Raw genomic sequence first — 19,803 nt, 5'->3', positions numbered from 1 at the left:
CTGCATGCAGTTTTTGGACAGCAGCTGGAAAAGCTCAGAACGGGAAAGTATTAAGGCTGCTGTATGGCTCTCAGACCTGCAGCAGTGGTAAACCTACATCCTCTGCATTACTTGGATGCAACCCGCTTTCTGAGAGTGTTTCTATGCTGAGGGAACATGACTGGTTATTGGAACAACCTGATCACTCTGGATAAAAAAGTATGTCCAAGTCCCTTCAATAGAGTTCACTTCAGGTGTAATTTGCCCAACTATTAAAAAAACAGTATGGTTAACATATAATCAGAATGGCTGGGGGTTGAAATACATAATGACAATGCATTCTTGGCAGTGTCTGAGCACATTAATTGATTGAAATTCTCAGTAATAAGCTGCATATATTTATGTAAGTAATCTGTGCTATGTCTGGTCTTCCTACTCAATACAGTGATGTGGAAAGGCAAATAAATTCACATTAAATGGAACAATGTCTGGCTTATTCTTCCAATGAGTTCCTGGTAATCGAAAATTCCTTTGCCAGCTCAAATATTCAAACAAGTGTTAGTAATGTATAAGTAATTAGTATCTTAGAGCAAACAGTGCAATGAGAACCTATGTGACAGTTATATTATATACAGTCAATCAAAATCATGCAATACTTAATACAATCCAGAACATTCAATTCAGTTGTCTGTTAACACCAATTTTGCTAAAATTAGCTATCTTCTTCACAAGATCAGATATACTGTTGAATTTTAAATGATACATTTTTACAAACAATAGAAATAGAAATCTTTTTAATAATTAGTTCTTCTTAACATTGCTCTTGAAATAGGCTTGTTGTTTTGGAGGGGACAATAAAATCTTTGAACCTTTAAAATAATGTCCTATTTGCATATGGTTTGAAGTTATATTTTAACAGTAATTGCAATAATATGGCATACCAATTCAAACAGTTTGTTTTTAGCCAGTCTTGCCTGGTGTCTTTTCCCCCTTTTGCATGGAGTTGATTACATTGGCACTGAATGCCAATTATAAAATGCCACAGATTTGGCTAGTCTGTCAGTTGGATCCATGGCTTACCGTAGTTGTCTTTATTCGCCCACCTGGCTGTGTGCAGGTCCAGCCTGATTTATTCATTAACAAATTGCAGCCTTCTCCTTCCAAACACGGAAGCATTTCACACCATTGTCTAGTCTTTACAATTCGTGCTGAAACACAAAGAAGGATATGCATTATTCTTCTGTTCACACTCAAATACATAACCTAGCTCGTTTATTTTGAAATAAAGTTGTGATCAGTTGGTCATATTTTGATGGAAATGTAAAAAATATGCTTTTTTATGACAAGTTAACTTTTGAATATTTTTTCACTCTTATCCTTTTCTACCTTTCTGAATACCTATTCCATGAAGCTTTTCAGGGGGCGAAGATGAATGTAGATTTGTTACTAGATGTTTGTAAACATAAGGTGATCTATTCTTAACACTGGCCTAACAATGTTCCTTAGTTGCAACCACAGAAGATTGCCAGAATGCCACTAGGCATTTCCACCAAACTAATCCTCCCTATGACAACTTGAGGATGGCTGCAAAATCAGTGCCAAATCCTTGGCAGTTTATGCTGTGGAATCAAACCCATCAGGAATTAGGTTCAAACTGACAAAATTTATATCACTTCCTCCTGTAACATCTTGATTTAAATTGAAAATCTTGACAATATGCTGAGATGATATACACATAAAATGCAAATATTTATGCTCACACACTCGTGAAATGGGAAGAGTTTAATTTCTCAGCAGTAATGACCACAGACATTTCATAAAAGTACTTATGCTAATGAATCTCCTGTGATTTGTTTACACTCAGTATTAGGAAATCGTGGAATGGATTTGACTGCCATTGGTGAGGTAGCAATGGATCAACCTGTACCTTTGTCTACACAATACTGCCACAAACTTGCTGCATTTTCCTTCCAGGCCCCTTATTTTCAATGCAGTGCGAGTTTGGAGAAGTAATACTGCTCCCAATAGGTTTACCACCAACAGGAGGAAGAGAAATACAGCTTATGGTGCAGTCTTTACAAAGTTGCAGCCAGATGTTAAAGGGGGAGCACCATTTTTTTTTTCTGTCAGCATGTCTGCAACAACAGCAACCTGGGGGAATAGGAATGTTAGCTGGAAATGCTCCAAGATTCTCAGATGCATCTGTGGAGATTCTTTTAACAGAAACCAGGTGAGCATGTTTGGTTGGCAATCAAGACAGGAAGACCCTGGTGTATGGAACAAGGTGCCAAAGACATTCAGTGCTACTTGCATCACCACAAGAATGGCCACAAAGGAAGAAGTTCAACAACGTTAAGGCTTGAAATGGTAAATCTGAGCACTGTCACCAATACCCAACCTCTAACACTCAGACAAGCTCTTTACCATTCATAATTTTTCTTTTCTCAGCATCTGGGTGGTAAGGGAGCTTAATGAGGCTGTCCTTTGCCACAGCAATTATTCAATCACCCCTTCTACTCAAAATCACACTGTGAAATCACAATGTCTGCCATGCAGTCTTTTGTATTTCTTCAAGGATATTTCATTTAAGGGGACACGGTGCTCTTTTCCAACTTAGCCTTAGCTCATCCTGAGATGAGCTTCTGATCTCACACGCCATATTTTAGACCACCATTTTCCACCTCCATAACGTCGCTCGACTTTGCTTTGTCTCAGCTCATCTGCTGCTGAAACCCTCCCCCATGCCTTTGTTACATCTAGGTTCAACTATTTCAATGCACTCCTGGCTGATCTCCCATATTCTATCCTCTGCAAGCTTGCTATCCGTGTCTTAACTCATAGCAAGTCTCACTTCCCTATCACCCTTGTGCCTGCTGACCTTCATTGGCTCTGGTCAAGCAACATATTGATTATAAAATTCTCATCCTTGCCTTCAAATTTCTCAGAGGCTGTGCCCCCCTCCCCCTATCTCTGTAGCCTCCCCCAGTACAACATGCCTCTGAGGTATCTGTGCTCCTCTAATTTTGGCATTCTTGTGCATTCCCAATCATAACTGTTCCCTCATTGCTCGCCATGCTTCAGTTGCCCAGGCCCAAAGCCCTGGAATTCCTTCCATACATGTCTCTGCCTCTCCATCTCACTTTGCTCTTTTAAAACACTTCTTAAAACATTCCTGTTTGACCAAGCTATTGGTCATCTGACCTAATATCTCCTTTGTGGCTTGGTATCATACTTTGTTTTCTAATACTCCTGTGAAGTGTTTCATTACATTAAAGGCACAAAATAAATATAAGTTGTTGCTGTTGTTGTTCTTAGCATCTTAGGATGCTTGGGATGAGGAAGGTGTCCATGCCACTCATTCCCTTAACACTGACTTCTTTCTCCTCAGAGGAAAAGATAGTTTATGACCAGTGACAAAGACATACAAACAGGGGAAGAGTAGCATCAGCAGGGAAAACCCCTAGCAGAAGTGGAGAGACATTGTAAATTGTAGGCAGGCAGATACATAGTGATTCGTCACATGGTGAAGTATCCTGCAGCTTACTGAGTGTCTGGCACTGACATACAGGATAAGGTGATTGGCATTACACACTACCTAGACATTAATAGAATGAAAGCTTTGCCAATTTCTAAATTTGGGCAGTGCTGACATATGGGGCTTTGAGAATCACACATATTCAGCATTCATTCCTTGCAATTGTCAGAACTGAATAACACTTTGTTTTAATAGCTACTTGGTAGCACAAAATTTGAGCATGGTCAAAAAGAGGCTTTGGAACACAAATCACAAACGGGAAACAAAACTAAAGAAAATTATTCAATATTGAAATAAAGCCTGACATAAGCTAACACAATTATGCACTGGAAGGTTTTGAAGTCGCACATATCAGATCCAGCAATGCCAGAAAGATTCACCAATGCCTCTAATAATATGTTAAATCTTTGGGCTTGATTTTCAAAGAAGGTCAGGATTGGGATATGAGGCAGGTGGGCCCACAATGTGGCACCAATTGTCACTGTGTTGGTTTGATCCTGACGAGTTATTTTCAGAGAGGCTGGGTCGGATCATGAGCAGCTACCTTTCCACAAGCAGTACATAGCCAATTTCGAGCAAACAAAAGCGTTTAAGGGGCTTATTGACTCCATTCCTGTGCTGACTGGAATTTCAGTCCAGGCCAACATGGTGAGTTCAGGTCGGAAAGAGTGGGGGTGGTGGATGGGGACATTTATGGTATGCACTTGGAACACATGAGGGCTCCCCCACCCTGAGCTGTAATGGCCACTGGCCCACAGCTGTGCTGATGGCCATCCTCTGGAGGGGTTGTCCCATCAAGATCATGCCTAGGCAGCTGTGACCATTTTAACAATAAAAAAAACTTGTAAATTGCATTAATTAAATACATTTTATATACAGGTGGAGGGCATTGATAGATGGTTACCTGAGCACATATAAAGAGACACTTACTGACACAGGGTGGCAGTGGAATCATGAGATATACACCTACAATGCTTCACTCTGTGAACAAATTTATTCCAAGACAAGACAGGCTTTGGTTTCTTCCTTCACCAACAGGCTATCAGGAGTATGACAGACTTGACCTCCTTTCTCTCTCTCTCCATGTTCAGATTGTCAGCTCCCATCTCAGCTGGTGGGGCTGCTGATCACTGAGTGCTGGAGGGCCTCCTATTGGCCCTCCTGCCCCTGGAGCCTGCTTGTTATCCCTAATTTGACAGCAAGCTTGCTCACTGGCCTTTTAAGTAGCAATTCCTTCAAAAATAGCAGTGGGCATGTATGCAACATGTTGTGCAGGGTTGGGACTTCAGGTTCTTGCCCCCAGTATGAAAATTCAGCCCTTTGCTTCTGTAACACTGTCACACATACCTCCCCCCCACCCCACCACGCCCCCCCTCCAGCCAACCCCCAGTCCATTAGGATCGCTGTGTAACTATTTTTGTAGCAGTTACATCTGCTAACCCTGCTTCCTCCAGAGGTGGTGCTGTAACCTGTAAAAGTAATCACAAGATTTCCAATGATTCCAACTTGAATGGGAAGAAAATTCTATTGCACCCACGGGAAACAAAGAATGGAAAAATCTGCCAAAAGGCTTAACAATGAGAATCTGAAGAGATGTTCAAATGTAAAACATCTAAAGCAGTGCAGGTTCGGATCGAGCAGGAAGGAGCCATGCCGGCTAATAGACCGCAATCAAAAGGAAAAAACAAGTGAGACAGAAAGTTCAAAAAGGAAGGTCCAACAGAGATCTCTGCCCAAACTGTAGCCTCAGGTTTCTTAGAAAGAAAGACATCTCCAAGTATAAAAAATGAATGCAAGATTCAAAGACAAAATAGACAATTTTACAGGCAAACATGGTGATGTTGTAAACTATGTCATTTATTGTCTGTTTGGTAGAAACTTCACTTCCAGCATTAAATGATGATAGCCAAGCTGTTGCAAAAATAATATTTGCAGCAATTTGATTGGGTCTGCTTTACATCTCTTATGTTAAATAGAACTTTTACATACTTAGCAAATCCTAATTAGTCATTTTCATTCCCAGTTTTCTCATTTCAACTGTTACATTGCCAACCTTTACTGTTTAAGTTTGATACAGATTTCTGAAAATGAAATTTTTGCCATTGAGTGAAAGTGTGACAGATAAATACATTCATGTCTGGATAATTGGGTGCCCAAAGAGGTCAGACAAAAAAATCTATGAGAAGATTTCCAACTTTTTTTGCACTATAAGACAGAGGATATGGTCATTTATAACAAAAGAGATGTGATATGAAATGAGTATCAGTAATAAGAGCACTGATAGTAAATGGAGTATTATGCCATATGATGCCTCATGTGTACTTGTTGTGTAGCATTTTGTTACAGTGATGGAACAACAAAAACTGTGGGCCCAGGTTTTTGCCACGATGGAGAGGATCTCCGTCATGGCGAAAATCCTGAAATGGCCGAAAATCCAAGTCCCACCCCCAAACCCAATAATTCGCATCTTCACGGGGACGGGACTGGAGTTGGGTCAGGCATCGCGCATGTGCGATTCATGGAGGCAGCTGGCCATTAAAATCACCTCAACTGAATTGGGATTTTGGAATCCAGATGTGCAGATTTGAACAGGTAAGAGGAGTTCTGAACTTGCTGGATTCTTATGGATTGCCAGGGTACCTCTTTGGATAGGGTTCTGGGACAGCTTTGGGATTGGGAAGGCATCCTTTTGGATTGTTAAAAGTGAACATGATTATGCACTTTTTGCACACAAACTCATTGGAACTGTCAAGTTGTAAAAAAAAACAGGTATTCGGCTGTCCAAGAACTGTTCAGCTGTCAAAGGAAATTTTAAGGAGCTATCCAGCTCTCAAATCTGTCATAGTTACCCAGGAAACATTAAACCTGTCAAAATTATCCAGCAGGTGTCAAAGCTATTAAGGAATTGTCCAAGGATACTAGGTGAGTAGGCATAGAGGGGTTAAGGGCAAAGGGTGGTAGGGGTGGTGAGAGCATTAAGTTGGTATAGGAATATGGGGGGCAATGGGGATAGCTGGAGGGGCACTAAGTTGGCATGGGTGTAGGGGTCATGGGGGTGGGTGGGGGGCATGGGTTAACATAGGCTGGCATGGATAGGACATAGGGAGTGTGTGTGGTGATAAAAGGATGAGGGGGAGAGCTGGAGGGATGTTTTTTGTTTTGTAATTATATTTTATTTAAACATATTGCAAGAACAGAAGCAGATCTTGGGCCCTGCTCACCTCCATGCCTGGCAGCCTGCGGATTCATTCCAGGGTTGCCTGTCCCACCTCCTGTTTCAGTCTGTTCTGCACCCACCCACCCCACCCCCACTTACTGACTGAAAATCCCAACTGCGGGTGGCCATTTTTAAAGGTCGGGTTTGCTGAACCAGGAAATCTTGCGACTCAGGGAACCCAACCCGGAGTGGAAAACCTGGGCCTGTGCTTTAATCATATGGTATTCTAGGAAATTTACCAATGTTTCAGGCGATTGAGTTTCATGACTGTCTATTTATCTCCATCCATAAGTAGCCCTGCTTTTATTCCGCATTCCTTTATCTGCATATTCAATGTTATCTCTTCCATTTTAAAGGCCAACAGGGTAAACAGCAGGGTATGCCAAGTTGGGGTAAGTATTTTTGCCGTATTAAGGAATGGCTTCCTGAGTATTGGCAGTCGGGGATGTGGACCTTGAATTTTACAGAATTAATGAAGGGCGCTCAAAATGCGTAACAATGCAGGGAAGTGTGGTGGTGGTTTCTGGGAGCACTGGATGAAGGTACCTTGGTCTCTAGAAGGTCTGGTGAGGGGAGTCACAATTTCTGTCTGCACTAAAAGGGGTAGGGTCTCACAGCCCGGCAACGAGGGAAGGGCTATCCCAGTTTCTTACAGCATGGAAGGACAGTCTCAGCATTACTGTGGTTTTGGGCTATGATGTGTGACAGTTGGGGGGGATTAATCAGTGCCTGGCAGTACCAAGAGAGAGTGTCTAGGCTGTGGAAGCATTGGTGAGTAAAGGGAGGATACTAGGATCCAGCAGGCCCAAGAGCTAGGGGAGGTTCTGAGATGTCATAGCGCAAAAAGGAATTCTCAGATTAGAAGGGGTATCTGAGGTACAGCAACACCGGGAAGAGTACAAAGATTGATGGCATTAAAGGGGGGATCTTGTAGGGTCTAAGTGCACAAAGGGATATGGGGTCTGTTAGGCATGGGAAGGGAAGTCCCAGAGTCTGATAAAATTGGGGAGGTGGATCAAGAATTCCCAGAGCCAGTTATTCCCTTCTCTAATGTGTTCCCAGATTACCTTGTTCCTGACCAATGTCTCATTTTGAGGCCTGCTTCTGGCTTGAAGCCAGCTTTTCACATGATGCACATTTTAGGTTGCATTTTGTGACTACAGTTGTGATTACTATTAACAAATGCAATTTAAGTGTGTCATGCTGAAAACCAGCTTCAAAGTAGAATGGACCTGAACATGTGAAAGGTAAACGGGACATGCACTCCAATGTACTCATTACATAATAATAAACTACAACCAAAAATAAAATGCTACTTCCGCTGTCATTTTTGGATTTTGTGAAGCATCATTACCACATTCATCTGAGGGATTAAGTCAAAATGTGACAGGCTGGATAACAGATTTGCATACACTGCCATCTCCAGACAGAAAGTAAGGTGAAGAGCTACTGAATTTCACTGAACTGTAGATACTAACAAAGCACAGCAACGCTAGTAAAAACATGCTTAGAATTGTTGAGTCTATTTTTAAAAAAATTAACTGACAGTGTGACTTTCAGGTAGTGTTGAAATTTGAATACAAGATTATAATTTTTTATGAATGTTCTATTGTACAAAAGTGGGAATTATGGCCTGTGGATTTTTTCCAGGAATATAACCCAGGGCAGGCAGTGGTGCTCATGTCACCTGGATTCAGAGTGTTGAGTGTGTTTGTGGAAGATTTGAAAGACAATAAAGTGCTTCTTCAATACTGGCAATATCAATAAATGCTGCCATCCTGATTGCGTTAACGATCTTACCCAATCCGTTACCTCTAATAGAATGCAGCACTGTGAAGTATTGCCAAGGCATTGTAGTCTCCAATCATTAATGTCAGGAAAACAACAAGCTTGTGGCAAGATAAGCTTAAGATTTGTCGACTTTTAATGGGTTCCAGCAAATGAATTAGTTAATCTATAAGACATATTATTTGTGATATAACGTAGTTTATCTGCAAATATAACCTGTACAAGGTCTGGTTATGAATTGAACCACTGGCCAGTACCATATGATATCCAATTCACATCAAAGGCACCACTCAGTGTAAGAGGGGATTAAAGAGCACGAGGTTTAAAATATGGGTTGGGTGAATGATTTAAATGCATCCTCTTCCAATGAGGCACAGTCACAAGACTACCACCTGTTGATTTCTATATATATCATAGTATGTTATACTGCATGGACAATTTATAGCATCTAAGAAGAATAAAAGCTGTAACAATGTAGAAGCCAGTTAGTAAAAGTTAGTATTACAAAGACTTCAAACTATACATATTTCCTAACAAAATTATCCCACACAGTGCGCACGCTGTAAACACCACCTTTATGCTCCTTATGGGGCATTCACAGAGCTGCAATTCAAAAATGAATCAACGGAACGCAGCAATTTCAGAAAATTTGGCATTTGCAGGACCAAGTTGGTTCCTTTCCCCTATTCACTTGTGCTAACAACATGCTCTATGCATTCTCTTTCCCAGCAACAAATGCTGTTGGTTTTACAGATAAGCTCAATGCAGCAATATTGAGCTGGACCTGCAAGATCAAAACATATTTTCTGTTGAGTTGGTCAGTCTAATGTAGCTCACTTTCCTCATTACCTTTCTTGATAAATAGTAGAATCATTTGTGAATCCTGCTGATAATCTCCTGTAATTAGGTCTTGCATGATTTAGCATTTAAACTTCTTTTTAAGACATTCATGTGTCAATCAGGGCAAACTAAATAACACATTGTGAATAGATTATCTTACATCCTATTTAGTTCCCCGGCAAGAAAATAAATGATCACATACGTAACAACTGTACTTTGTAATGCACTGGAAGTATCCCAGTTGTTGCACTGGAGAAGACATGTTAATATGGAAGTAATACTTGAACTTCTGTGCTCTGTGAAAGTGCAAGAACAAAAGGAGATGTCAGTGTGGCCTCAATCAACACAATGAATTATTTGGAAGTATGCAGATTCTAATTATGTTGGCAAAGACAACAGTCGTTATGTAGCATAAAAATCCGGCAAACCGACATAAGATGAATCCTGAGCTTATTCTGTTCTCTGGTAGCTTTGATTAAAGGAGGAGCATTGAGGATCAGGAGACATTGGAATAGTTTATAGGTCTCCTAACATTAACTACACTGTAGGACAGGTATACAAGAAGAAATAATGGGGGCTTGTGAGAAAGGTATGGCAATAATCATGGCTGACTTTAAGCTACCTATAAATTGGATGAATTAGACTGGCAAAGGTAGTCTGGGAGATGGGTGCATTTGGGACAGTTTCTTACAGCAGCACATTCCACCGCCAACCAGAGAGCAGGCTATTCCAGACCTGGTAATGTGCAATGGGACATGATTCATTAATGACCTTATAGTAAAGGAGCACCGAGGTAGCAGTGATCATAACATGATGGAATTTTGTCTTCAGTTTGAGGAAGAGAAGTATGCATCTAGGACGAGTGTTTTAAACTTAAGTAAAGGCAATCATAAGGGTATGAAGACAGAGCTGGCTAAGGTATACTGGGAAATTAGAATAAGAGTGGGTCAGTAAAGATCCAGTGGAAGACAGTTAAGGAAATATTTCATAACACTCAGCAAAGATACATTCCAGTGAGAAAGGAAGGCTGTAGGAAGAAAGGATGTATCATTCGTGGCTAAATTTGCTGATGACAGTAATATAGGTAGGAGAATAAGTTGTGAAGAGGACATAAGGAGTCTGCAAAAAGATATAGATAGGTTAAATGAGTGGACAAAAATTTAGCAGAAGGGGTATCATGTGGGAAAATGGGAACTTGCCCCCATTGGCAGGAAGAATGAAAAAGCAGTTTATTATTTAAATGGAGAACTTCTCGGTACCATGGGATCAGGGTGTCCTGGTACATGAATTGCAAAATGTTAGTATGCAAGCACAGCAAGTGATTAGAAAGCCAAATGTGTTGTTGTTGTTTATTGCAAGGGGAATAGAACGTAAAAGTGGGGAAGTTTTGCTACAGTTGTATGGTCAGTGAGACCATACCTGGAGTACTCTGAAAAGTTTTGGTCTCCTTATTTAAGGATATAATTGCATTACAAGCAATGCGAAGAGAGTTCACTCGACTGATTCCCAGAATGAAGGAAAGGTTGGACGGGTTGGACCTGTACCTATTGGAGTTGAGAGGAATGAGAGGTGAACTCATTGAAACATAAGATCCTGAGGGAAATTGACAGAGTGAATGCTGAAAGGATGTTTTCCCTTAAGGGAGCAACTAAACTATGGGACACAGTTTAAAAATAAGGGGTCTCCATTTAACATGGAGATGATGAGAATTTTTTTCTCTCTGATGGCCATCAGTCCATGGAATTTTCTTCCCCGGAGAGGAATGGAGGCTGGGTCATTGAATATTTTTAAGGCTGAGTTAGATTCTTGACTGACAAGAGAGTCAAAGGGTATACGGGATAGACAGGAAAGTAGAGGCCGCAACCAGGTCAGCCATGATCTTATCAAATGGCCGGCATGAGAGACCAAATGGCCAACCCCTGCTCCTAATTCATGTGTTCGTATGTTTGTTTGTGTGGGAATTATGATGCTCAGTTGCACGATCACACTGTTGAACAAATTCAATTATTCTTTTACTACATGTCATTTTCACCTATTAAAATGTATTTAGACCATAAGACCATAAGACATAGGAGCAGAAATTAGGCCATTCGGCCCATCGAGTCTGCTCCGCCATTCAATCATGGCTGATAAATTTCTCAACCCCATTCTCCCGCCTTCTCCCCATAACCTTTGATCCCCTTACCAATCAAGAACCTATCTATCTCGGTCTTAAATATGCTCAATGACCTGGCCTCCACAGCCTTCTGTGGCAATGAATTCCATAGATTCACCACTCTCTGGTTAAAGAAGTTTCTCCTCATCTCTGTTCTAAAAGGTCTTCCCTTTACTCTGAGGCTGTGCCCACGGGTCCTAGTCTCTCCTACTAATGGAAACATCTTCCCGATGTCCACTCTATCCAGGCCTTTCAGTATTCTGTGAGTTTCAATCAGATCCCCCCCTCATCCTTCTAAACTCCATCGAGTATAGACCCAGAGTCCTCAAACGTTTCTCATATGTTAAGCCTTTCATTCCTGAAATCGTTCTCATGAACCTGCTCTGGACCCTCTCCAGGCCCAGCACATTCATCCTGAGATACGGGGCCCAAAATTGCTCACAATATTCTAAATGTGGTCTGACCAGAGCCTTATAAAGCCTCAGCAGCACATCCTTGCTTTTATATTCTAGTCCTCTCGAAATAAATGCCAACATTGCATTTGCCTTCCTAACTACCGACTCAACATGCATGTTAACCTTAAGAGAATCCTGGACTCTCCCAAGTCCCTTTGCATTCCAGATTTCTGAATTCTTTCCCCATTTAAAAAATAGCCTATGCCTCTAATCTTCCTACCAAAGTGCATGACGTCGCACTTCCCCACGTTGTATTCCATCTGCCACTTCTTTGCCCATTCTCCTAACCTGTCCAAATCCTTCTGCAGCCTCCCTGCCTCCTCATACTACCTGTCCCTCCACCTATCTTTGTATCATCTGCAAACTTAGCCAGAATGCCCTCAGTTCATCTAGATCATTAATGTATAAAGTGAAAAGTTGTGGTCCCAACACTGATCCCTGCGGAACTCCACTAGTCATGTCTCCGAGATGCCCACCACATCATACCTGCCGATTTCAATCTGCGCCACAAGCTCATTTACCTTATTTCATATACTGCGTATGTTCAGATGCAACATCTTCAGTCCTGTATTTCCCGTACCCTTTCTCGTTGTCGTACCTTTATCTGATGTGCTTGAAATTAGATTCCTAGCCCTTTCCAAACACGCTGTCCTATTTTGTGTTCTGGAGAATTTAATAGCCTCTCCTTTCTTTTCAGTTTTTTCATAATTTTCCATGAAGTTGAATCCACCCCCCGACACGCTAACCTGCTGCTTTGTTCAATTGTTATATCATGAGAATTAAACACTGATTTCATATTCAGAGGGTAGTATTCTATATTCTTAACATTTACAAGAAAGCAGTTTGATGATATCGTTGTACATATTGGTAAAGTTATTTTTATTCACTTCAGGGTCTGGGATATTGTTGGTTTGGTCATTTTTTAATGTGGTTGGGAGCAAATGATAATGTGCTCTTATTGTTTATTCAGCAGGAGTCTGTCCCTCTTTTTACAGAAAAAATGTTAATTGGTTTGCATGAAGGGTCCTCTGTGGGCCCCCAGAAAGTTGATCCATACTATTGTGCACTTTCCCAGTGTGGGGGAGACCTTACACAAGCAGTCTGACAGGCATTTCCTCCTTGTAGGTGCATAATCAAATGCATATGGTAGGAAAGGTAGGGTTTCTCTATAGCAAGGAGATGTCTTCTTCTGACAAGCAATGTAAGTCTTGATATATCAAAGTAATCTTGTACCTGTGGAACAAAACCAGCAGACAGTGGAATACGCTTTAAGGAATGGACCAAAAGTAGAAATGATGTAGAAGTTTAACCATGATCTTTTTGAATAGTGGAGCAGCCTTGAGGGGCATATGGTCTAATTCTGCTCCTGTTTCTTATGGAACACTGCCAACTGTCTATATCCTCTGCAACAGTCCTCAGTAAGAGAAGATGGAATAATCTGCAAGCCTTTTTGCAGGATATGGTATGTTATGAAGTGTCTGAGTTGATCCTTGTGCATTTTACTGCACAAGGTGATTGTGAGAGCTTTCCTTCATTTTTTAAAATTATTTTTTCTGTTATTTGATAGTTTTGGGATATTTAATGCCCACTTGAACCAACAGATGGAACTTCTGTTAAATGCCCCATATAGAAGATGACATTCCTGACAATTCAGTACTCTCTTGCTAATGTGCTGGTGTGACAGTACAAATAATGAGCACAAAGCCCAGACTGGGATGCAAAGATATAATCTCCTATCAAATGAACCAATCTGGCAATTGTTCATTTACACTAAGTACAAAATTATACTGTTGGATATTTTGCCTTCATAAATCATCGGGCACACAAGGCTATTGGAACATTTGCTTTTAGCTTGCTCCTTCGATGCAAATTACCAAATCCTTCATTTTACCTACAAAGAACGGTCACAGGACCAGCTGCTACCAGCCAACTCTTACTATTATAAGGCTGTTCATTTTGATTTAATGCGTTAAACATGCAAATGATGGTAATTTTAGATCTTTCAACATACCAGTAAAAGAGCAAAAGAAAATGTTATACTTCATTAAATAAACTTCACCACAGCATTATTTCAAAAGCATTTAGATTTCAAATTTGAATATTTCAAATGTTTCCTTTATGTACATATGAATAAGAAATATAAGCATTCAACTAGTTTTTAATTCATTCTGTCTGAAAGTATTATAAATGCTTCTTATTTTGTGCTTTGCTCCATCTTCATAATTTATCAAGCTACAAACCATCTTTCACAGATCTTAAGAAGATCACATTTAGCTGCTAGTTAAGTTCCCATAAACACTGTTTGCTTTGCAGCAAATTGTTGGAGTTTAACTATGATGTCGTCAATTGTTTTGTAGCTAAACCAATAGTACTCCTGAAGACAATGGCAGCCAGTGATTGTCACTCCACCACTCCCTCCCCCTAATAGTTACCTGAGGGTCAGTGTCTGTGAAGCATGTGGCTTGAAATTGCATCTCGTGGTATGGCTGAGCTGCCTCTGGAGGCGTGACACGTGCTGGCAGCTCACAAAGATAATTAAGATATTGCACAAGAACCACTGACTGGCCTAATCTGGCAGCACCAACACATATATTGCTGGTTCACATCCCAAAACAATTCCTTTTTATTCATTCATGTATATATGCTTTGCTAGCTGGGCCAGCATTCATTGCCCATCCCTAGTTGCCCTTGAGAAGGTGGTGATGAGCTAGCTTCTTGAACCGCTGCAGTCCATCTGGTGTCGTTACACCCATCATGCTGACAGTGAAGGATGGTGAGTGACTTGGAGGGGAACTTCCAGGTGGTGGCATTCCCATCTATCTGCTGCCCTTGTCCCTCTGGATGGTAGTGATCGTGGGTTTGGAAGATGCTGTTGAAGGAGCCTTGGTGAATTCCTGCAGTGCATCTGGTAGATGGCATACACTGATGCTACTGTGCACTGGTGGTGGAGGGAGTCAATGTTTGTGAATGGGGTGCTAATCACGTGGGCTGCTTTGTCCTGGACGGTGTCAAGATTCTTGAATGTTGTGGAAGCTGCACTCATCCAGGAAAGTGGAGTATATTCCATCACACTCCTGATCTGTGCCTTTTAGATGGTGGACAGGCTTTCGGGAGTCAGGAGGCGAGTTACTCATTACAGAATTCCTAGCCTCAGACCTGCCTTTGTCGCTACAGTATTTATATGGCAAGTCCGGTTCAGTGTAACTCCAGGATGTTGATAGTGGCCGTTCAGTGATGATAACGTCATTGAACGTCAAGGGGTGATGATTAAGATTCTCTCTTGTTGGAGATGGTCATTGCCTGGCTCTTGTGTGGTGTGAATGTTACTTGCCACCTGTCAGCCCAAACCTTGGTATTGTCCAGGTCTTGCTGTGTTTGTACATGGACTGCTTCAGTATCTCACGAGTCACAAATGGTGCTGAACATTGTACAATTATCAGCGAACATCCCCACTGCTGACCTTATGATGGAGGGAAGGTCATTGATGAAGCAGCTGAAGAAAACAAATTTAATCCCTAGGATGTTTTCTAAATGTTTCATGTTTAACAATTTGTTCTGGGCATTACAAACAAGGCCAGCTTTTATTTATTGCTGATATTTTGTTGCCTTCGCTGCAGTCTATGTGGTATTCTTTGCAAGGGTTTTCATACTTCTGAGTGGTTTGTTCAGTCTTTTCCAAGAGCAATTAAAAATCAACCACTCTTCTTGTAGGAATGGAGTCATGTATATGGCAGATCAAATAAGGATCAAAATGTTTTTCTCTAAAAGACATTAGTGAACCATTTGGGTTTTTAACAACAGTCTAGGCCTTTCATGCTCACTTTTAAGGTAGAAGCTTTATAATTCCAGGATTTTTTAAAAATTCCCAAACAGCTGTGGTGGGATTTGAACCCATATCATTTGGATTATTAGTCAGCAACATGATCACAAGACAAACACAGCAGTCCAGCTGTGGTGCACCATAAAACATGATTAATACTACAGTTAGTTCAACAGCTACAAATCGAAATTCCTAATATGAACAGCAATCAAGAGCAACCTAATTTATTTCAGACAATCTCACGCCATAAGTCAGCATGAGCTTCATCCTACCTTCCCAAATAAAGACAACATAAATTGGGCAAGAGGAGTAGGAGGTACACTGTCCTCAAACAATAAATTCCACTGCAAGATGCAAGAAAGGACAGAAGCAGAAGGCTTCTGAGAGTGTTGCTACAAAAAAGAACCTATTATACATCATAATGATCCAACCCTGTGTGTTTATTGCTATCTTCCTGATGACCTAAGTGATTATTTGATGTGGAAATTCATCCAGGAACAGAGACCCCACTGAACAAGGACTTTCCCTTTCCTCTCACTTAGCAAAGAAAGGAAAGACTAAGGGCAGGATTTTCTGCCCCCGCCCACATTCAGGATCGTATGGTCCCACCAAATATCTACTCTGTCCAGACCCCTCATGATTTTGAATAACTATGAAATCTCCTCCCAACTTTCTCCTCTCTAAGGAGAGCACCAGAGCTTCCCCAACCTATCCACATTACTAAGGTACCTCATGGCCAGAATCATTCTTGTAAATTTTCTCTGCTCCCTCTCTAATGCCTTTACACCCTTTCTAAAGTGTGGTGACCAGAATTGGACACAATACTCCAATTGAGGCCAAATCAGTGTTTCATAAAAGGCTCATCATAACATCTCTTGCTTTTATACTCCATGTGTCTATTTAAAAAGGCAGCAGGTTCCCATATGCCTTTTTAATCACTTTCTCAAACAATCTTGCCACCTTCAATGATTTGTGCACATACAACCCAAGTCCCTCTGCTCCTGCACCCCTTTTAAATTGTATTCTTTATTTTATATTGCCTCTTCGCATTCTTCAGCTAATTAACCAGTTCAACCCTCCCTCCACTCCCAAACCAGATAATCTCTAATTGATCATTAGAGCACAGGCTCATACGGGGTTGAGCCTTTGCTAAATAGGGGGCAAGTATCGGTTGCTGCTCACAAACAAAGTGATACAAAATGATGAGCAGCACAACTCATTATAAAACGTGTGGGGGTGGATGTCCATCATCCCTCTGACCTCCCTATGGATAATATCATACATCATTGGAGAATGGTTCCGTGAGCTGTGGTGTAGCTCTTAGCAGCATGTGCTCTGTAACCCAATCATGTTAAGTACTGAAATCTGAATTAATCAGCATGTGCTCTTACATCAGGTCTACAGGTAATGGTTTTCAACAGTTAACATCCCACGTCTCAGGGGTTTCCCACCAGAAGTTTGATTGGTATCTGCCTTTGGTGTGGCTGGAAGTCCTTTGCCAGTAAGCCTGATGTTCTAAGCATCAAAGTCAAGTACTCTTACCATAATTACTGAAAACCGACTTCTGGATTCAGGAACTAACATGTGGGGTTTTGGCAAAGAAACTTATCATGAGCTAGACCCTTTGAGGGTATTCTCCTTTTCCTCAACAATCTCTCCTTCTTGCTACAGGTTCATCTCGTAACTGGATCTGCGGTCTCCAATTTGGGCTGGTAGAAGTCCTTCCACTGTATATGTAAGAGCATTGAGCCATAAAGAGAAATTGCCTGCACGCATGCCTTATATGGAGAAGCTATATTTGCTATCCAACATTGTTAGCATTCAAGAAATTCAAAAACTTGCTTTTTGACCCTCTCTCTCTGAGCTGCCCTCAAATACTAGGCTGAAGTTTACATTTATCAGGGTTACTAGGTAGTGATGTGTGTGTGTGCACGCACGTGTGTGTACGTGTGTAAATATTTGCACACACACATTGCATTAACATATTAGAAGGGTCATCACTCAAGGTGAGCTTTTGTGCTTGAAAGGTCTCAACTAGAGTCTCAGACATTTCAACCCCAACAGGCTTGTAATAACCCACCAATATCATTAAGCCCTCGGATTTTGTATGTTTATAAGAAATTACAAAATATTATTCATGTTTTAGAATTAATGAGTCAGTCTCTTCACATTTCCTATCCAAACATGATATCCAATACAATAGGTTACTTGCTAAACAAAAGGCGATGGAAGGTTTTGGTAATATCGTTTAAAAATAAAATTCACTAACTCATTCTTTCCCAGTGCCTTATTAGTTTTCTCAACCTTTCCTTCCTCTTAAAATCTTCATAAATCTTGAAATCAGCTCATCATTATTTTCTGATTTGCTTCATCTGCTCTTATTCTGTTATGTGGTGCTTGAACTATGGCCTTTTACTATTTTAACCTTGCTGTCGCAGTAGTTTTTCAAAGCCGGGTTTTGTTCCTTGAAGAGGATCTTACTGATTATTGAATAGCATGTACAGAAATTCTAACAATGATGCTGACAGATCAAGTCTACAGTTCTATAGTAGTTTGTGGTATCAGACCAATATACAGCCACAGGCTCTGCAATGTGCAGTAACTGCACTGTTATACTGATAGCTGTGAATCCATCCAGATCACAGTGAGATCTGCCATGAGAAAAGGTCTTGAGCATGTGAATTGCTTCATTACTTGGGCGGTTAGTTTTTTTTTGTATGGTAGGAGAGAGTGAATAGGAACCTCACAGCACTTGGTGTGGTCTGACATCCAAGTTATTATTGCTACCTTCTTCCCACTGTGCACCCAAAAACCACTATGCCTTGATATAACAATGGCAGTTTAATTGTAGACCATCTGCTTCGTTTTTTACATTAAGATTATCTCAGGTAGCTGTAATAATAGATTATGAGTAATCTACAAAAATAGCTTACACAATAATGATATTAAAACATGATCTGCTACAATCATGGATACAATTACTAAACACAAGGGTCTATGTCCTAAATTGTTACACTTGTCTGGTTTCAAATTGGTGCTCAAGAAAACAAACACTAGTTCACTTCTAATTCTGTAATTATCCCCTCATCCAAAGACTCCTCTATTCACACTCGCTGAAATTTTATCAATATTAATTTCCTCTCAAACTAACTGCCAGGAGTTGCCTGAGAACATTTGTGTTCAATGCTCCTTTTTCTCTGATTTTCCTGTCCCCTCATGGTATCTACCCAAATGGTCTCACTGAAAAGTTGAATTCAGAAGTGTGGAGAAGTGGGGGGTGGTAGAGAATCTCACGTCATAAAGCTCCATGGTACATTATGCTAACCTACACAATGTATTAGTGTATCAGATCACCAAAATAGGAACATAAAAACTGAAATTTTAAGGCTAACCTCCTTGCTTTTGCTAAATCTAAGCACTCCGAAGAATCCAATTTCTTGCTTTCTCCTAAACATTTGTTCCTTTCTTCATAAAGTATTATCTTGTAGCTTTTGAACGCTGTAATCAAATTAGCATCAATCACTACTTGTGGCAAAGCATTCCACATTCCAATACTTTTTGCATAAAAATGTTTCTTCTAATTTTCATTTTATGTAGCTAGTGCTTAATGTGAGTTAATGGCTGTTTTACTTGTCAGTAAAAATGATCTAACTGCCTCTATCTTGTTTATTCCTTTCATCATTTTCAACACTATTAGCAAATTCCCTGTCCATCTTCTCAATTTGAAAAATGCAGACCTAGTTGCTCTAACCTTTCTTCATAACTCAGCCCTGACATTATCTTAACAAATCTGTGTTGCACTCTTTCTCCAGGACTATTATTTCTCTTCTATAATGAGGATTATAAGACAGCACACAGTATTACAGATTTCTGATAGTACAGCAGCTTCAAAAAAAGAGAAAGGCTTGTATTTATATAGCATCTTTCACGACCACAGGGCATCCCAAAAAGAAGTATTTTGGAAGCGTAGCCACTGTTGTAATGTAGAAAACGTGGCAGCTGATTTGCGAACAG

The 19,803-nt window shown here is 40.6% G+C and overlaps 1 protein-coding gene across 1 annotated transcript in view; it reads right to left on the bottom strand.

Annotated features, from left to right (window-relative positions):
* Positions 1-224: 224 nt before the first annotated feature.
* Positions 225-19,803, bottom strand: part of tafa5a (TAFA chemokine like family member 5a) — a 389,168-nt gene continuing 369,589 nt past the window's right edge. Inside the window, exons 3-4 of the mRNA XM_041203114.1 lie at positions 1,060-1,187; positions 225-248 (exon numbers count right to left, since the gene is read on the bottom strand). Of these exons, the coding sequence (XP_041059048.1) occupies positions 225-248; positions 1,060-1,187 (152 nt within the window). The remainder of the gene's footprint in view (positions 249-1,059; positions 1,188-19,803) is intronic.

The sequence above is a fragment of the Carcharodon carcharias genome, chromosome 13 (assembly GCF_017639515.1).
Source record: "Carcharodon carcharias isolate sCarCar2 chromosome 13, sCarCar2.pri, whole genome shotgun sequence".
NCBI classification, from domain to species: domain Eukaryota; kingdom Metazoa; phylum Chordata; class Chondrichthyes; order Lamniformes; family Lamnidae; genus Carcharodon; species Carcharodon carcharias.
The sequence above is the reverse complement of the archived record's forward strand: the minus strand, read 5'-3'. Positions and strand labels throughout refer to the sequence as shown.